This window comes from Nyctibius grandis, chromosome Z (assembly GCF_013368605.1).
Source record: "Nyctibius grandis isolate bNycGra1 chromosome Z, bNycGra1.pri, whole genome shotgun sequence".
Classification (NCBI taxonomy): Eukaryota; Metazoa; Chordata; class Aves; order Nyctibiiformes; family Nyctibiidae; genus Nyctibius; species Nyctibius grandis.
Genome location: NC_090695.1, coordinates 87102221 through 87117770, shown reverse-complemented (window position 1 = coordinate 87117770; position 15550 = coordinate 87102221). Strand labels below are relative to the sequence as shown.

Genomic DNA, 15550 nt, shown 5'->3' with positions numbered 1-15550 from the left:
TTTCAGGAAGAAATAATGGGAATTTGTCATTGACAAGAAGGCTGCATCTCTCAAATGTCACATGAAGGATCCACTCCATAATTCATGGGCAGGGGAGTGTGGGTGTCAAAAGGAGGGTGTATAATGGATATGAGAGAGTTCAGTTCAATGAAGCTATGGGCCTTAAAGGCAGCTTTTCTTGCCTTCGTGAAATTTTCTTGGCCCAGATCACCACAGTTTTTGTGAACTCATCCAGATGTCCAAATATTTTTAGATTTTCTTAAGTAAGAGTGTGGTGGGTTATTGGTTATTTTTTTACAGCTTATTCCCCTTCCAGTGCAGACGGGGACTTACACAGTAATACCAGAGCAGTGCTGATTGATTTCTCTTCTTTCTGTCACTGCTGCATCTGTAAGCCATGCATTCATATACACAGAAGTGCTGCTGTTTCTTATCAGTCCTTCTCTTTTCATGGATTCTATGAGTTTTGCTGCTTGTGTGATGGCAGGTGTATTGCTGTTGGTGTGCTGAGAAAGGGACCTCTCCCTCCTCTGCTGTAGGATGTGAATAAGAGCAAATCTGACGTGGGCTGCTGGGGGTCTGAATGCAAGTATGGACTATTGGCTTCCTAGTTGCTGGAAGATTGTGGCAGAGTCAGACCTACCGAAGGGGACTGCTGGGTCTGCCAGATCTCTGCAGGCTGGAGGGGTCATCTCCTTGCCTCCTGGCTTTGTTTGTGTCCCTGTCCTTGGTAGCGAAAATTAACTGCCTGACTCTGTCTGAAGTGAATTAGGGAGCACTGGTATGATTTTCTTCTTGCAGTCAAGCTGAAGGTGTTACAAGTTCTGAGAGAATGGTGCTAAGAGCTGAGCAGCAGCAACGAAGTTAGCATGGGTGATTGCACAGCAAAACTAACCTCCAGCAGTGGAGGTGCAGCCTTTATTTCAGGATTTCTTCTTCTTGTAATGTGTGTTTGTGTGCAGGCGCAGGAGGCTCCTCTGTGCTGCCAATGGCCATCTGTCTGGGAGCCACATGGGGCACACCGATACCCAGTGTTGGGGCTGAGCTCTGCTTCAGGAGCCATTCCCTGTGAGTGAGGCAGGAGTAAGCAAATACGTGTTAGTTGTGGAGTAATCTGTTTTCAGTGGAGCTTCCTAGTACAGCTTACAAAAGCTGTGAGATTTAAAAATAAACTAACTTAAAAAAAAAGAACTCGCTGGCACAGAGCAGGAGCTTTTGGGGCAACTGTGTCCATGTGTATGTCTGCAGGAAGTGAGTAATGTTCTTACAAAATCGTCAGCTGAAGAATTTGTGACTTTTAGGGCAATTCCCATTTTGGGCTAAGTCAGATCTCTTTTTCTCTCTAGGTTTTTCTCAGGCATCGGGGATGTCTTCTGAGCCCACTTCATCCGCCTCGCAGCAGTCCCCCGCCTCTCCCGCCTCTCCATCCTCACCCAGTTCTCTCCAACTGCCTGAAAGCCACGGGGCGAGAGATCGCTCCCCGTCACCCATGAGAGGGTACCTCATCCCCAGCCCGCTGCCCACCCGACGGACCAGGTCATTTTCAGCGTGAGTACTGGGAAACCTGCGTTTCATAGACACAACCAAACGATTGCCTTTGGGCAGAATGATGGGCTCCCTGCCGAGGTGAAGGGAGTCAGGGGGGACGGTTGTATCTGGAAGATGCTTTGGTATTTTACTGTTACCTCTTCTCCAATAAATTCTGATGCCGCTAGACTTTTAGTCCAAATTGCCTGTAGTTTTTCAATGCTGTGTTTGCGTAAAGGATGTTCAAAGTCTTTTCCACTCTTTAAGACCAGTGTTTTACAGGGAGGGGAAAATACACTGAGATTTTTCAAAACAGTTTCTTGTCTGAAGCTTTGCTTCGCTTCAGACACTGTGTTGTGGCTATCAGGACCGGTTCCTGTTAGTGTTTCTTCATCAGCTCCACCTCCTCCTTTGGCACAACCTCTCTTCTCACCACCGCTGAAGCACTGGACCAGACCTCACTGGAGGTTTCAGTTCCTTCACCTCTGACACCTGTGCTACCATCAGCCAGGTTACATTTTAGGCATGGTCCATGACCCTGTCACTTTTCAGAGGGCTTGTTTCCTTTTCCTATTCAGCTTTCTTATCTCCATTGTAAGATTGCTCAAACAGACCTGTAAAAGAATATGTTGGTTTTCAAGGTATGGACCCTGATCTCTTTGATTCTCCAAGATTTATATGAGGTTTTCCATAAAATGAGATGAGGTTTGTTGCTATTTGTAGTTATTTGAGGCCAATGATGTTCCTACAGCAGAGCTGGCTTTCCCTGAGCTTTCCTGCGGCCCCGTGGTGCCGTGCAGGCTCCGGGAAGCCCCCACCCAAAGGGGGCTCCTCCGCAGCGCAGCAGCAGAGGATGGTGTTGCAAGGTTTGGCCATTGCAAAAAATTCCCAGTGCCTGTGATGGGTCTCCCAGTGAGGTGCTGACCTGCAGAAGGCAATGTGGGCTTCTTTGATAATCTCAGTGGCCTTTGAATCAGGGTCTGAGGATGTAACGGGAAGCTGTGGTCATTGCAGTTCTGCCACAATGTTGCAATTACTTCTGTGTAAGGGAGGTCTGGCAATGCCAAGTGAAACACTGTGGAAGTAAGATCTCAGACCTGCAGCTAGCCTATTTTGTGCTGCTTCATCTAGTTGGCCTGCTTTTTCCTTTTTGCTTCTTGCAGTGTTACCCAGCTCTTCTCTTCAAGAGTTATCCATGCAGATTTAAATAGCATCAATCTCAATGATGCTTTGTATTATTACTTCTGTATTCAGAATGAGGCAAAAAAGAACAGTAGCAGCAGAAGAAAAATTTATATGTTGTCAGTTCCAAAAGCCTTCGAATGCCCTAAACTTTGTAATGGACATAGATTGCTAAAAGGAACATAATTGACTTGATAATTGGGTTTGTCATTGAAAAGCACTTCCAAGCTAGCTTGCGTCAGTGCTGTGTTAATAATGAACTCTTTGTAATTCTTCTCAGCTGTTAGTCCTAGTCTGGTTCTTACAGAACTAAAGAATTTGTTATTTGGCTTCCACAGTTCTTTAATAATTAATTAGTGTAGGAATCTTGCTGTATTTGTTTGCCCTGAAAATCAAAACAGGGCAAAATTTTTATTATTATATTTTTAGTGTCCTCTTTAAACAAGAGGAGCTTGTGAGCTTTGGCCCCAGTTGTGTGGAAAAGATGAATGTGACAGGCAGTGGCTTATTATTCAGTGGGATTATTTAATTTTGGTTCATTGCAAGTGTGGGGCCTTATCCCACACATTGCTTTATCTCCTTGAAAGATGCAGTTGAACTTTAGTGGCTTATTTAGAGCAGTGAGTGCTTTGCTGTGTAACAAGTGCTTGTGGGGTCAGGTATGTTGACAGCTTTATAGAGCTGGAAGTGAAGTGATTTAATGAAGATTTCTTCTTTCTTTAACACTTTCAACTGTATGTCTTTAGTGCTAGTTTGACTTAAGGAGCAGAGCTGTAACCACATTTTTTAGTGATTTTATTTAGACTTCAGTAAACTTTAAACATTTGGGAAAGTGATGTCAAAATTGCCATGATGCATGTAACCAAATGGCAGCACAGTCACTTACTGGGTTTGAAGAATTGCACCAAAATCCTCTTCTAACATGGAAGCAACCTACTGGATAGTCATGGCATGAGAAGGTCCTGATCTAGTAATGCCTCTGTGTAAACCCCATTAAGATATCTAAAACAATTGGCTTCATTAAGGAAAGTATTTGAGTGCGTTTGGATCCCTGGAGATTCAACTGAGCATATTTGATGGGGAAAAGGATTTAATCATGCAGTTTTCAGGATGGGTCATAGTTCATGCAAGTAATTTTTCTTGATGGCAGTAAGTCATCCTAAAGGTTTGTCTTCAAATCTGTCTCATTTTAAAATATAGGTCACATGATAGTGGAGAAGATCAGTCTTGAGTCTTGGTGTTATGTGTACCAGTTACGCTTAATAGACTGCTGGCGTCATTTGGAGGTGAAATATTGACTTCCCTGGATCCTAGTCTGGCAGGATAATGATAGATCTTAAAGGTCTTTTTCAGCCTAAACGAATCTATGATTCTATGACGTGCATGCAGAAGGGGTGTGCACGTATGTATATACTTACATGTGTACACATTTATACCTGTCTTTATGCACTGCATTCTCTCGATACTGCATACACACACTTACTGTTAAATTTGTGAAAGCACATACAACACCCAAGTGTACATTGGTACTCCCAAACTCATGAAAGGTATAAGATGCTTACGTTTAGTATAATGTCTAAAAGAAAATGTGGCAGGGTGATAGAGCAGATGGATTCAATATGGCAACTGATGGATTATAGTGCTATCAAACATCTTCGTCATCTTTATCTCCCTTAAAAAGGCTACAGGCAAAACGTGCAGTATATGAAACTGAGTATTAAGCAGTTGCTACAGACGAGTACACTCACAGGGAGTATTTGGACCATTGTGCCCGTTTGCGTAGTGTGCTCTGCTGACACACCTGGAAGCTGTCACATCTGTGCTCAGCAAGAGATCAGCAAGCGGTCTCTTTTTGTGCTTGCTTTTGCAGAACCGTGAAAGCATCGGAGGGTCCCATCTACAAAGGCGTCTGTAAATGCTTCTGTCGCTCCAAAGGCCATGGCTTCATTACCCCTGCAGATGGAGGGCCTGACATCTTCGTACACGTCTCTGAGTAAGTCGTCTGGGTGGCTGAGGAAGGCTGGAGCTTTGGTTTGCTTTAATTACTGAATGCTTTTGACGTTTCAGATAGAAGAATGGTTTATAATCTGTCACCCTTACCTCAGCAAAGAGGAGTTATGCAGATGTTACTGGCAGTGATAGATTATGCTGTTATTTTCCTGTGTTACTATAAATGTGTTGAGTTAAAAACTAGAAGATGATCCTGCCAAATCTCTTAGAGTAAGCTGTGCAGTTTCACCCAGACCCAGAAACTTACCTTTACCTGAAGCAAATCAATTATGCAGTATCCAGTTTTAATTTAAAGATTTATAACACTGAAAATGCACTACTTTTACTGTGCACTGCTTGTACCATTATTAAACTAAAGGGTAATTACCTTTATTGTTAAGTAAAGTCATACTTTATTACTTCCTTGAATTTATTTAGCTTCAGTTTCAAGCAGTTTGTAGCTAAAGCTTTCTCTGTTAAAGGGTTTAATAGTACCTCCACTTTTTTGCCTTGAACACACTGAGAACCATCACCTCTGAATCTACCTTTTGATAAACTAAGCAGATTAAGCTTTCCAAGTCCCTCACTGAGAATTTTTTCCCCAGTCTAAAACAGGCTTTCCAGTCTCTTTTCTAAATGTGCTGTAGAATTTAAATACCATTTTAAAACAATACACTGTATACATACTTTCAGTATATGGAGATAAAATCTCCTCCAGACTCCTGCTCTGTTTCTCTTTCTGTACATCCCATAATCCCACTAGGCCCCTCGTCCCAAGTCTTTTGCTGAGTTGCTTATCTGCTCCGACCTCAGCATCCTTTGCGGCGGCAGAGTTTGGTGCAGTCCCGGATGCGCTCTGGCACCCTGACAGTGGTGTTTGCACTCCTGCTCCTTGATGTATGACTTCATGTGTGGTTGCACTGCAGCACAGCTGACTGGAACAGGCCCTGCCTGCCAAGAGGTCCACATCACACTTCGTGACTGCACCGTCTTTGTTATTTATTGCCTGGCTAATCTGCAAGGTTTAATAGACAGTTTTGTATTTGTTTCTAGATTGAGAGGTTGACGAGCATTGGGGCTGAAACTGGTCTCTGAGGGCGTGTATCAGGTTTACTCAATGTTTATTCTCCAATAACCTCTTTTAGATCTATCAGCAGGTTTTAGTCTACCTATTGTTTACCGTGTTGAAGCTGTATAATCCTGATTTGTTGTTTGGAGTGGTTATCCATTGATAAATCAACAAAAACCTTACCAAAGTTATTCACATTGCCGCAGCTATCTTTCCTGCTTGTGTGTATAGTACGTGTCCTTGGAGAAGGAGCACATTGGCCTTCTTCCAGTTTTCTGAAATGTTACTGCATGATCGGCGTTGGCAAGACAAAGCTTTTTAGGACTCGTGGGTGCAAATGGGCTGAGTGGTCTGACTTACGTGTTCAACCCAAAGAAGTGTCATTTAATATCATCTTTTTCTTTCGTCTAATACAAATGCACAGTTTCTCCTTATTTCCTGAATAACTTAAAGATAACGTTTCTTATATCACCATTTAAAAATCTTACTGTGAACATCTAGTCTGACCTCTACAGTTACTGATCAGCAAGGGTTTAGTTAAAACAGCCCTCTCACAGAAACATGAATTCTCAGCCCTCTAATGAATTCTTTTTAAAGAACTGTCTATTTTCAGTCCTGTTTTTTCTTCTGTGTTTTCTCTTCCAATTAGTTTGGTAAAATTTTCTTCAGTTATGTGAAATTAACCCTTTCAAAACCCTAGAGATAACTTTTTGATTGAGACTGCCCTTTGTTTGTCTATACAAAATGTGAACTAATCTTTTGGGTGTTCCCCAGTTTCTCTCTTATGGCCCAACACATCTTTCTCTCTGGGCCCAAACCCCAGTACTTGATCCTGGGTACACTAACTGTTCCTACCCTCAATCCCCCTCCAACCAGCTCTAATTCGTAGAAACTCCAGTGACGTTTTTCTGTTTGGCTATTTAAGACTCCCATATGTCTCCTACACTGAAATCCTGTATGACATTATGAAAAACATTTTTTGTCTGCTGTGATTTTGGTGATCTGTGCGAGAGCCCCCCTCTCATAAGACTCCTTCTCGTGAGCTGTGCTAGTTGGCGTATCGATCCCATATGCTTTCAAAATGCTTTGACTGAGAGCCATCAATAAGCTATATTTGAGTAATTGTGCCCTGAATGTGGCGTGCCACCCTCCCCTTTCTTCCACCCACTTGATCTATCCTACAACCACTATTGAATGAGTCACCAAGGTTGTAAAAGTTCATGGGCAACCACACTTCTTGATTTATTTTCAGCATGTTTATTTTGCTGACACATGTCCAGTTCTCTGCTTGCTGTCACCCTCACCCAGCCGTGCCCTCAGACCGTCCCTGCCCAGGAAAGCTGGAGCAGATAAAGGAGGAGAGGGGGAGAGCTGCTGCGTGGCAGAGGGTGATGGGCTCTGGCCCACTTAGGTACTACCTTCAGCCTAAGCTCCAGCTTCCCAGGTCTCAACTTCGTGCCCTACCTGCTGGACCAGGCTGCTTCTCGTCATTTTAGTTACTTCATTTCAATCTAATGCTCACACGGGTGGGGAGCTCTCTCCATACGCCATGCTGCAGTATGGCAGCTCTCCCAAGTTTACTGTAGATGAGAAGATTGGAGGCGTCCTCCTCTACCCCATCCGCTGCTGGAAGGCCTGTACCTTTCTGGCAGATGCTTTACCCAACACACTCTTAACAATTCGAGTGCTGGGGATCCACTGCCGCCCTGGGTGATCTCTTCCTGTAATTAACAGAGCTGGCTCTTAATTGTTTATGATATTTAATGGACGTCTCCCTAGCTTTCAATATGGCCCTTTACCCCTCCTTCCATCTCCACAGCAGGTAAATGATGCCTTTCCTCTTTAAACCTATCATTTATGTGTTCAAAGACAGTTTTCCTTGCTGTTTCAGAAACATTTTAGCAAGGTTAGTTCACATGAATTTTGTAGGACTGAAGGATGTGCTTTATGCAACTTTTCTAGGCTCAATTCTGCTCCTTTGAAGCCAAAGGTATTTTTTTTCTATTGAACCAGGACCAGGCCACTGTTTTAAATGTTTCTTATGTAGGTACTGTCTGAGAACTTAAATTCAAGAATAGCTGATGTTTCTGCCTCAACCTGTTAGTAAAAAGTGCTATTACTGAAGTACTGAACGTTTCAGCACATTGTGTTCTTTAATTACTCTGAGAGTATTTGAATTGTTGGACACAGCTTTTAGTGCTAGAGGGTGATGGTATCACTGTCTTAATTCTCATGCAAGGCAGCACTAGAAAGATGAATTAATAATGCCTTTCATTTCGGTTTATTTCACAGTGAATTAGAAACATTGCTCTTTATTAATGGGAGCTGCTTATTGCAGCAGCATTCTGTAACCATCACTGTGGCTCAGGGGACTCCAATGACTCTGCTTTGCGCAGTGTGAATTTTGAGATACTGCTTATGTTTATCACGCAGTTCTTTTCTACCTATTTTACTCAGTTAAACCTGAATGTGAGAGAGACCTCAATCTGTTCACTGTCTCGGTGCGGTATAGGCATCTACTTGTGAAATGAAAGAGGATTGTTTCTCCTGAATCAGTTCTGCCTGAAAGCTGGGATTTCAGGAGCGTGGATAAAATGGTGTGCCAGTTTGGATTCGGCAAGATAGGCTGTTCCTCTGTGTTCATCACTAAGCGGTAATCATGAGTGAAGGTTTTGAGCATTGGGACCAGCTGCCTATCTTGCAGATTAATATGATCTTAAACATAAAAATTTAATTTCAGGAATGAATTTTTTTCTTCCCTAAGCTTTGTGGAGCTGTAAGGTTACACTTCAATGAAAATGTCTCCTGTAAAATGGGATGTCTGTTTCCCATAACTTTCCATTTATTTTTGTAAGCTAATGACACTTAGCATGGCATTTCCATTTCCATAAGTGAGCATTAGCCTAAAAATAAGGTCAAATGTATTTGACATTCAAAAGCTTCTTCACTTGGCATCTGCAAAATTTTAAATTTCAGTATCTGTGCAAGAGTTTAAGGTGAGTGTGAGCATGTGGACATGTTTTATGAGTGGAACTTGCAGCAAAGCTGTGTTACTGTGAAGTTGGACTTGTCAGATGTGGGTAGATACACAGTATAAGAAATGCCAGTTTGAAATGCAGGTTTTAAAGGTGTTTTTTGCCTGTGTGCCTTTGTGTGTTTTAACGAGTGGCTCTGAAGACTGCAGAGAAGAGTTGGTTTGGGTTTTGATACACTTGTGTAGAGCCAGTTCTCCTTTTTAACTGATTAGGTACAGACGTACAAAGCTGTACAAGTAACCAGGGCAGCCTGAAGTTCTCTGGAAATGGTGACAGTGGTAGGTGGTAGCATTTCCTTGTGCAGCAGGCAGAGGCGTGGTGGCAGCTCTGGTGACAGTCACCGCAGGTGGTGGCAGCTTCCTGGTGCTGCTCGTGGCACCTTCTTGGGTCGGTCTGCGGGTACAGCATCTGCGGCTGAGACCCTGTGCTGCAACTGCAACAGTGTCTGCGCTTGAGATGGACAGGCTAGAGCCAGCTCCTGCACACCGACCTGAGCAGCCGCTCCTGCCTGCGGCCGCGTGGCCTGGCGTGGCGAGAAGGCTGTCACACCTCTGCCACCAGCCGAAGGCACCAGCCACGGGCTCACTGCTGCTTCCCACAGTGCGTGCACAGCGAGCCCTGCTTCCTTGTATGCAGTGGAAACACTTCTCAGGTCGGTGTAAACAATTGTACTAGGAAGATGTTATGGCTCGTTGAGCATGGTGAGATTTTGTTTTTCTCAGTTTAATACTTTGCCCTTCTCCAGAACAGAAAACAAAATGTGCTTGCTGGTCGTAAGTGTAAAACCCTAGCTGGCAAGCATGGGGATGGAGGAGTTGCTGAGATGGTAATTTCAGATAACGTCTCTGGAAAGCTGGAAGCAAAGGCAAATTCATTTGCCTGGACTGAAATTTTTAAAAAGCCTTTAATTATGTTTTTTAGTAGTGATGTGTATTGCTAATGCTTCCATTTCCACCAGCCTGTATCATGATCCACTGTCACCAAATTGATGGTGTTATTGTAGCATCAGTGCTGAGAACTGTATCCTCCTTGGTATCTTCTCTCCTTCACTGCTGTTTCGTAGCAGGAGTAAGTCAGCTCTCGCAAATACGAGCCGGTTTGGTTGTTAGTGAAACGTAATGGCTCTGGTAGCTTCAGTTTCGCTCTCTTGCCACTCTTCCTGCAGACGTGGCATCTTTCCGGAGAGCAGACAGGGAATCCCTGCAGTGCTGGCTGTTGAGGTCCCCCCCTTGTGCTGGGGGTGCCTGCCGGTACAGACAGGTTCAGATCCACTCGCCTTCCAAGGGGGTCCTGCGGGCACGGAGCAAGGGGGTGGGGGGATGTGGGGTGTGGGTGCCTGTAGCGGCAGATCAAGTGATGTGCTTTAGAGCACTCCGTAAGAATCCCACTCTTGTGCTTTCCCAGTGTATTTGGGGGTGGGCACATGACGGATACTTGTTTTACTCTCCGGGCTTTTGCATTTGATTGGGATTTGGCCTGAAGCCTGTGTAGCTGCAAGGGCAAGGCAAGGAGGCAGCTCACCAGAGAGCAGTGACGAATGAGTGACTGCACTCAGGTTTTTTAAAAGAGTTTATTTTGCAAAAGCAGCTGATTTAATGGAACAGAAAAAACACGTGCAGTGCTTGTGGGTTTTCTGCAGTTTGCTAGTACTTGGCTCTGAAGGTGAAAATGCTGCATTGCAGAGAGGCCTTCAGGCTGTCCTTCAGGCTGGATTCCTGACCCCACGCCTAACGAAGGCTTTGGAGAGTTGACCCTATACATCCCCTGGGACGTTTATACACAGCACCCTTGGGTCCCTGGAGAGATCCTGAGTTTGCTGTGCTTTGCTTGTGTGTTGTGTTGTGATCTCAGGGGATTATTGTTATAGTGCCTGTAACTCAAGAGTACTGAACAGAAGTGGTCTCTCAGTGGGCTCCCAGGTGGGGATATGGTCCCATTCTGCTGTTGCATCTCAGTTTCTGGCTATGCTGGAGATGTACTACCAGCCACATCTTCTTGCAGGGAGGAGCCCAGCTGCATCCCTGCTGCTATCCTGCTGCATTGAGGAGCTGGCTTGGAGCTTTTCACGTCCATGGGCAGATCATCTTTTCACGCTCCTTTCTTTCCTCTGATTTTCTGCCAGATCACTATGTTTAATGCAAAGCATTAATGTCTCCAGGCTCTTCTGTGATGCTGTTCTTCTGGAAGAATCTAACAATATGGGTTGGAAATTAACTGATAATTATAAACAAACAGAGAGCTGAATCTGAGCTGAGAGAATGAACCTTTCTGGCCTTTCTGTGAACTAGCAGCAAAGCAGTTTCTGCTGGCTGCAACCAACTGCTCAGGGGCTGCTGGGAAGCCAAATCTGAGCTTTCTGATTTCCTTTGGCTTTGGGCTGCATACTTCCTTCCTGATGTACTCCCTTTCTGGTGCCTTGCTGCATCTTTTGAAGTGTCTGAAATCAGTAGATTATCTTGGCTGGGGAAGAGAGGCAGCAGAATACCAGATCTTACTTGAGAGGGGTTTGGAAATGAATAGAACATGGATAGCCTTTTCCTAAGGGTTCCACCACATCCCCCCAGTTGCCTCAGAAAATTCACATGCTGCACTGGTACATGCAGGAGACCTGTGGTCATGATTGTAGCAAAACCTTCCTAGAATCTCCACCTAAGTGATATAAACTGTAATAGGTCAAAGCCAAGACTTACACTCTACCTGCAAGCCAGGCAGTGGGCATTGAAGATGACTGTGGCCACCTGAGGATGGAGGTTCTTTGTGGTTAGTGAGCACAGAACATAACTGCCCTAGGCTTTGGTTCCCAGATGCAAACAGTAGGTGTTATTGTGACAGGATCCAAGCTGGCTGCTTGCAGGAGCAGGCATCTTTTGTACCTCAAACTGAGTCCATGTAGGCATCCTTGGAAATCTTGGCCTCTTGTGATCACCAGTTTCTTCCTCATGGTGCGTGGTGAGCTGCCTGGTGTTGAATTAGCTGCTGGAAGTAGATAGAGAGCCATAACTACCCCTGAACATGAATTCAAAAACCACGGCTAGAGATCTTGGTAGAGAACTGGGCAAGAGGATGATGCATCTGCTGTACTGGGAGGGAAGTGCAGCTTCTGCCCTAGACAAGGCAGCTCCTGGGAAGATCTCTCTGCAATGGTACAGAGACCAGGGCAATCCCGTAGCAGAGACCTTGGATATTAACAGCTGGGATTCTTCAGTGTTTGGACCTCCTTCACACTTGTCTGTCCCAGTTACAAGTGTGACTGGTGGGTGAGAGGCAGCCCTGCTTCTGCTTTGCCTGCCAGCCGGCTTGATAATGTCATCGCAGGCTTTGCTGATGAATGCTGGAGCTGTCAGCTTGCCCTGGGGCTGCATGGGAGAGCGTTCAAGAACGGTAATTCATAGTAGTTCATTACCCTGTCATGTCCTGCTGTTTAATAAAAATACAGGTTTCCTGGGAGGTGTGTTGAGGTGTTAAATGAGTTTTAAGAAGCCCACAAGATAATACAGCCCATTGATCCGTGGGAAGCGGTACGTGGTGTGATCCGTGGCAGGCTTGTTGACCAGCAAGGCTCTGAATTCACTGAAAACCCTTGTTCAGAAATGTTTCCATGTGACTTAGTTTTTGTCCCAAGAGGTTTAACTAGAGCCCTAGAATAGGAATAGCAGCTGTGAGAAGGAAGAACTAGAACATTCCTTATTTAGGGAATTTCCTAATAACCTCCCAGTTCCCTAAAAATAGTGCAGGATAAAATGCTCCGCCATACCAGACTGGCACTGAGCTGGGAAATGGGAGTTGCTGGATAATCTAAAACTCACTCTATTGTGTCTCACTCTGACACTAACATCAGGAAAGCATTTCCTATTTTTAGCTTAATTTGTTGAAGTGTCTTAAAGTTCCTGAATACATAGCTACCCATTATTTTGAATAGAACATGCATACCAGTCTCTTAAATAGCAGTGAAAATCTCTGCCTTCCTCTAGAGCAACATTTAATATGTAGTTAGGGTAAAAGTAAAAATTACTGATCTAAAAACATTTAATCAATATATAACATGAAAAAAGTCCATGTTTGTAACTTCTGTTGAATATAGAGTGGCTGTTGTAGGCTGAATCTTTTCCAAGATCTCTGTCTACTTTCTCTGATCTTTTCCAGTTCGTTTCCCTCCCAGCACTTAAGGCAGTTGCTTTCTGATGGAGGATCTTCCCACAGCTTTGTGTAGGGCTCTGCCTCCAGTGCCACACCATCTCATCACCTTTCAAGTGCCATTATATTGTTCTTTCTTGACACCACCAGAAGTACTGCACAATCTGGATGTTGTTTGTTCCTGCTTCTAAGCATCATGTAGCGATCACAATGCTGGAGTAAGTCTGCATCTGTTCCAGAAGCAGCATTTGGTGGGCAAGCACTGTGCTGGGAACATGGTTCACAAACAGCTTTACTCCGGCTGCAATCTAAGAACTTTGTACTCTTGCTTTTCATGTGCACTGGGGCAATGAGACTCGATGATGCCTGAGGTCTCTTCCAACCTGGTTGATTCTGTAATAATCTCGTATTCAGTCGGCACCAAGAGTAACTGGTAATCAGAAAGCTGCAGAAAATAAAAGAATTTCTGACCTGTGGGGGACAAGTTTAAAGGCCAAAAGCAGAAAGTTAAATTTGAGCTGTTTGTGTGGCCACAACCTTTTACACAGCTGTGCAAAGGACAGGCCTGGTCTTGATGAGGTAAGGTCACCTCAACAAGCAAGGAAATGAAAAAGACAAACTAGGGGATGAGAAGAAGCCAAATTGGGGTTGAGTGAGGTTTTATCACAAGCTTCAGTCTCTTGTAGTGTCAGTTTGGATAAGGAAAGAAACCAGGAAAGGATCGGATGCTGTCAGTGTAGTGCTTGGTCCTGTAAGAATTGCTTTCTAGTGGAGAAGTGTACCTTTCTGGGTAATTCTTAGGGCTGTGCAGATTTTGGGGCTAATGTGATCTGTTTAGAAGAAGGAACAGCAGTCATTAACCTCATGATGCAAGTGTAAGAAATTTGGGTCAGCAAATGTTTTGGTTTGTTTTTTTTGCTATGCAGACCAGGGGCTGTCGACAGTACCCCAGCTAGTCACCTAACAAGTGCTGAGGAATGCAGTGGCTCTCAGTGATAGCTGAGAGTGGCTCCTCCAGTCTGGGCTGGGCCCTTTGCTCCTCCTCTCCCTGACTGCAGCCTGTCCTACGTTAGGCATACCGTTCCTGTGTGTGTGCTGATTCACTGCTTGATTCTTGGAAAAACAGGACCACTTTGGTTACCAGTACACCTACAACCCCTTTCTTACCAGAACCCATCCTGGTTTCAATTCATATTTCAATTTTCAACCAAACTCACCCCAACAAAACCTCCATATTTTTTAGCACTCAAGCTGTACTTCTTCCCCACTTAAATTTGAAGATTCAAGTGATATCTAATTTATCTCTGTTTTCAGGAGCTTAAAACACTGCCTTTGTGTATGGGCACGTCTTTGGTGCTTCAGGAGATGGTGTGAATCCACTTTCCTTCTCCATTAACCATACCTACTGATATCTTTTGCAGATTTCAAATGTTTATTTCGCTAACTGCGTCTCCTCCTGTTCTACAGGAGCTTTTAAAGAACATGCAAGGTTCCTGTTTTTAAAAAAAAAAACCCTTTAAGCCAAACATGAGATCCCTTCCTGGGCAGGGCATCCGTTTCATTTGATGCCTGCAAAGTGGTGACTCTGAGCTCCCCGCTCGCTGTACGTGTTCATCCACTGTGCAGGAATCAAAGGCAATACGTGGGGCTGTGGAGTGGGCGGCTGTAAGGTCGAGAGGAGATGCTGCTTTAGCTGCAGCCGCACGTCACTGCTCTGGCTGTGCACCCTGAAACACTGTCCACAGCTGGTCCCAGCGCTCGAGGCCACGTGAAGAAACATGTTTCATTACGACTTGTTCCAGTGGCTCAGCTGTACTCGAGTCAGTGTAGACTTTCCGCTTCGGCTCCTGTTGTCTACGCTCGTTACATCTGAGCTGGGAAATGTTTGTGCTCACTGTGTTTGCTAGTCCTGTGTTCCTTTGTATGGATGAAATGTCTGCGCTGTATTGCCTTCCACTGAAAGATGCTACCTTGCTCAGGTGAGACTGACATCCTGCGTGGCGTGTGTTGTGAGTTACTGCCCATGGCAATGTGGTTTTAACTCGATAGCAACACATTTTTTGGCAACAAGGGATCATTCAAGAGCTTCAAGTGGGAAAAGATGATGTTATGATGGCATTCCTATTTTCACTCATGTTTTGACCCTGTCTTGTGTCTCTTCTTGGGGCTTCATGTCTACTTGCACTCTGAGACAGTACAAGTAGCATGTTCTCATCCTTGCTTGAAATCCTCTGTTTCAAAGTCAGGGTAAGTTGCAGAGAATTTGGTGGCAAATGCCTTTGGCAGTAAAAAAGGTAAACTAATCTCTGCTCGAGAAAGGACAGTAAGTACTGGGTGTGCAACCCCTTCACACCTGAAGAAATCTTAAACCTGTTAGCAGTGGGGGAGGTGGGGTGTAAATGAAGGCAATAACTGAAGAGGACAGCCACAGCAGGAGTCTAGATGTGGGAGCCTGAGCATAGTCTGTCCAGTGTGATACAGGGTTGTGCTGAAAGGTTGGCTCGGAGATTTTGGAAGTAAACAAAGGTCAGTTGGATCAGCCTGCGTGGGGAGGAAAGGGCTGTCAGGTCTGATGAAGGAGGCTTTGTCTTGACTTTTCTGTAAATATTTTTTC

General features: G+C 44.5%; 1 protein-coding gene across 1 annotated transcript in view; it reads left to right on the top strand.

Moving 5' to 3' along the window:
* Positions 1–15550, top strand: part of CARHSP1 (calcium regulated heat stable protein 1) — a 36343-nt gene that overhangs the window by 17538 nt on the left and 3255 nt on the right. Inside the window, exons 2-3 of the mRNA XM_068422252.1 lie at positions 1347–1548; positions 4580–4702. Coding sequence (XP_068278353.1) covers positions 1367–1548; positions 4580–4702 — 305 coding nt within the window. The 5' untranslated portion in view covers positions 1347–1366. The remainder of the gene's footprint in view (positions 1–1346; positions 1549–4579; positions 4703–15550) is intronic.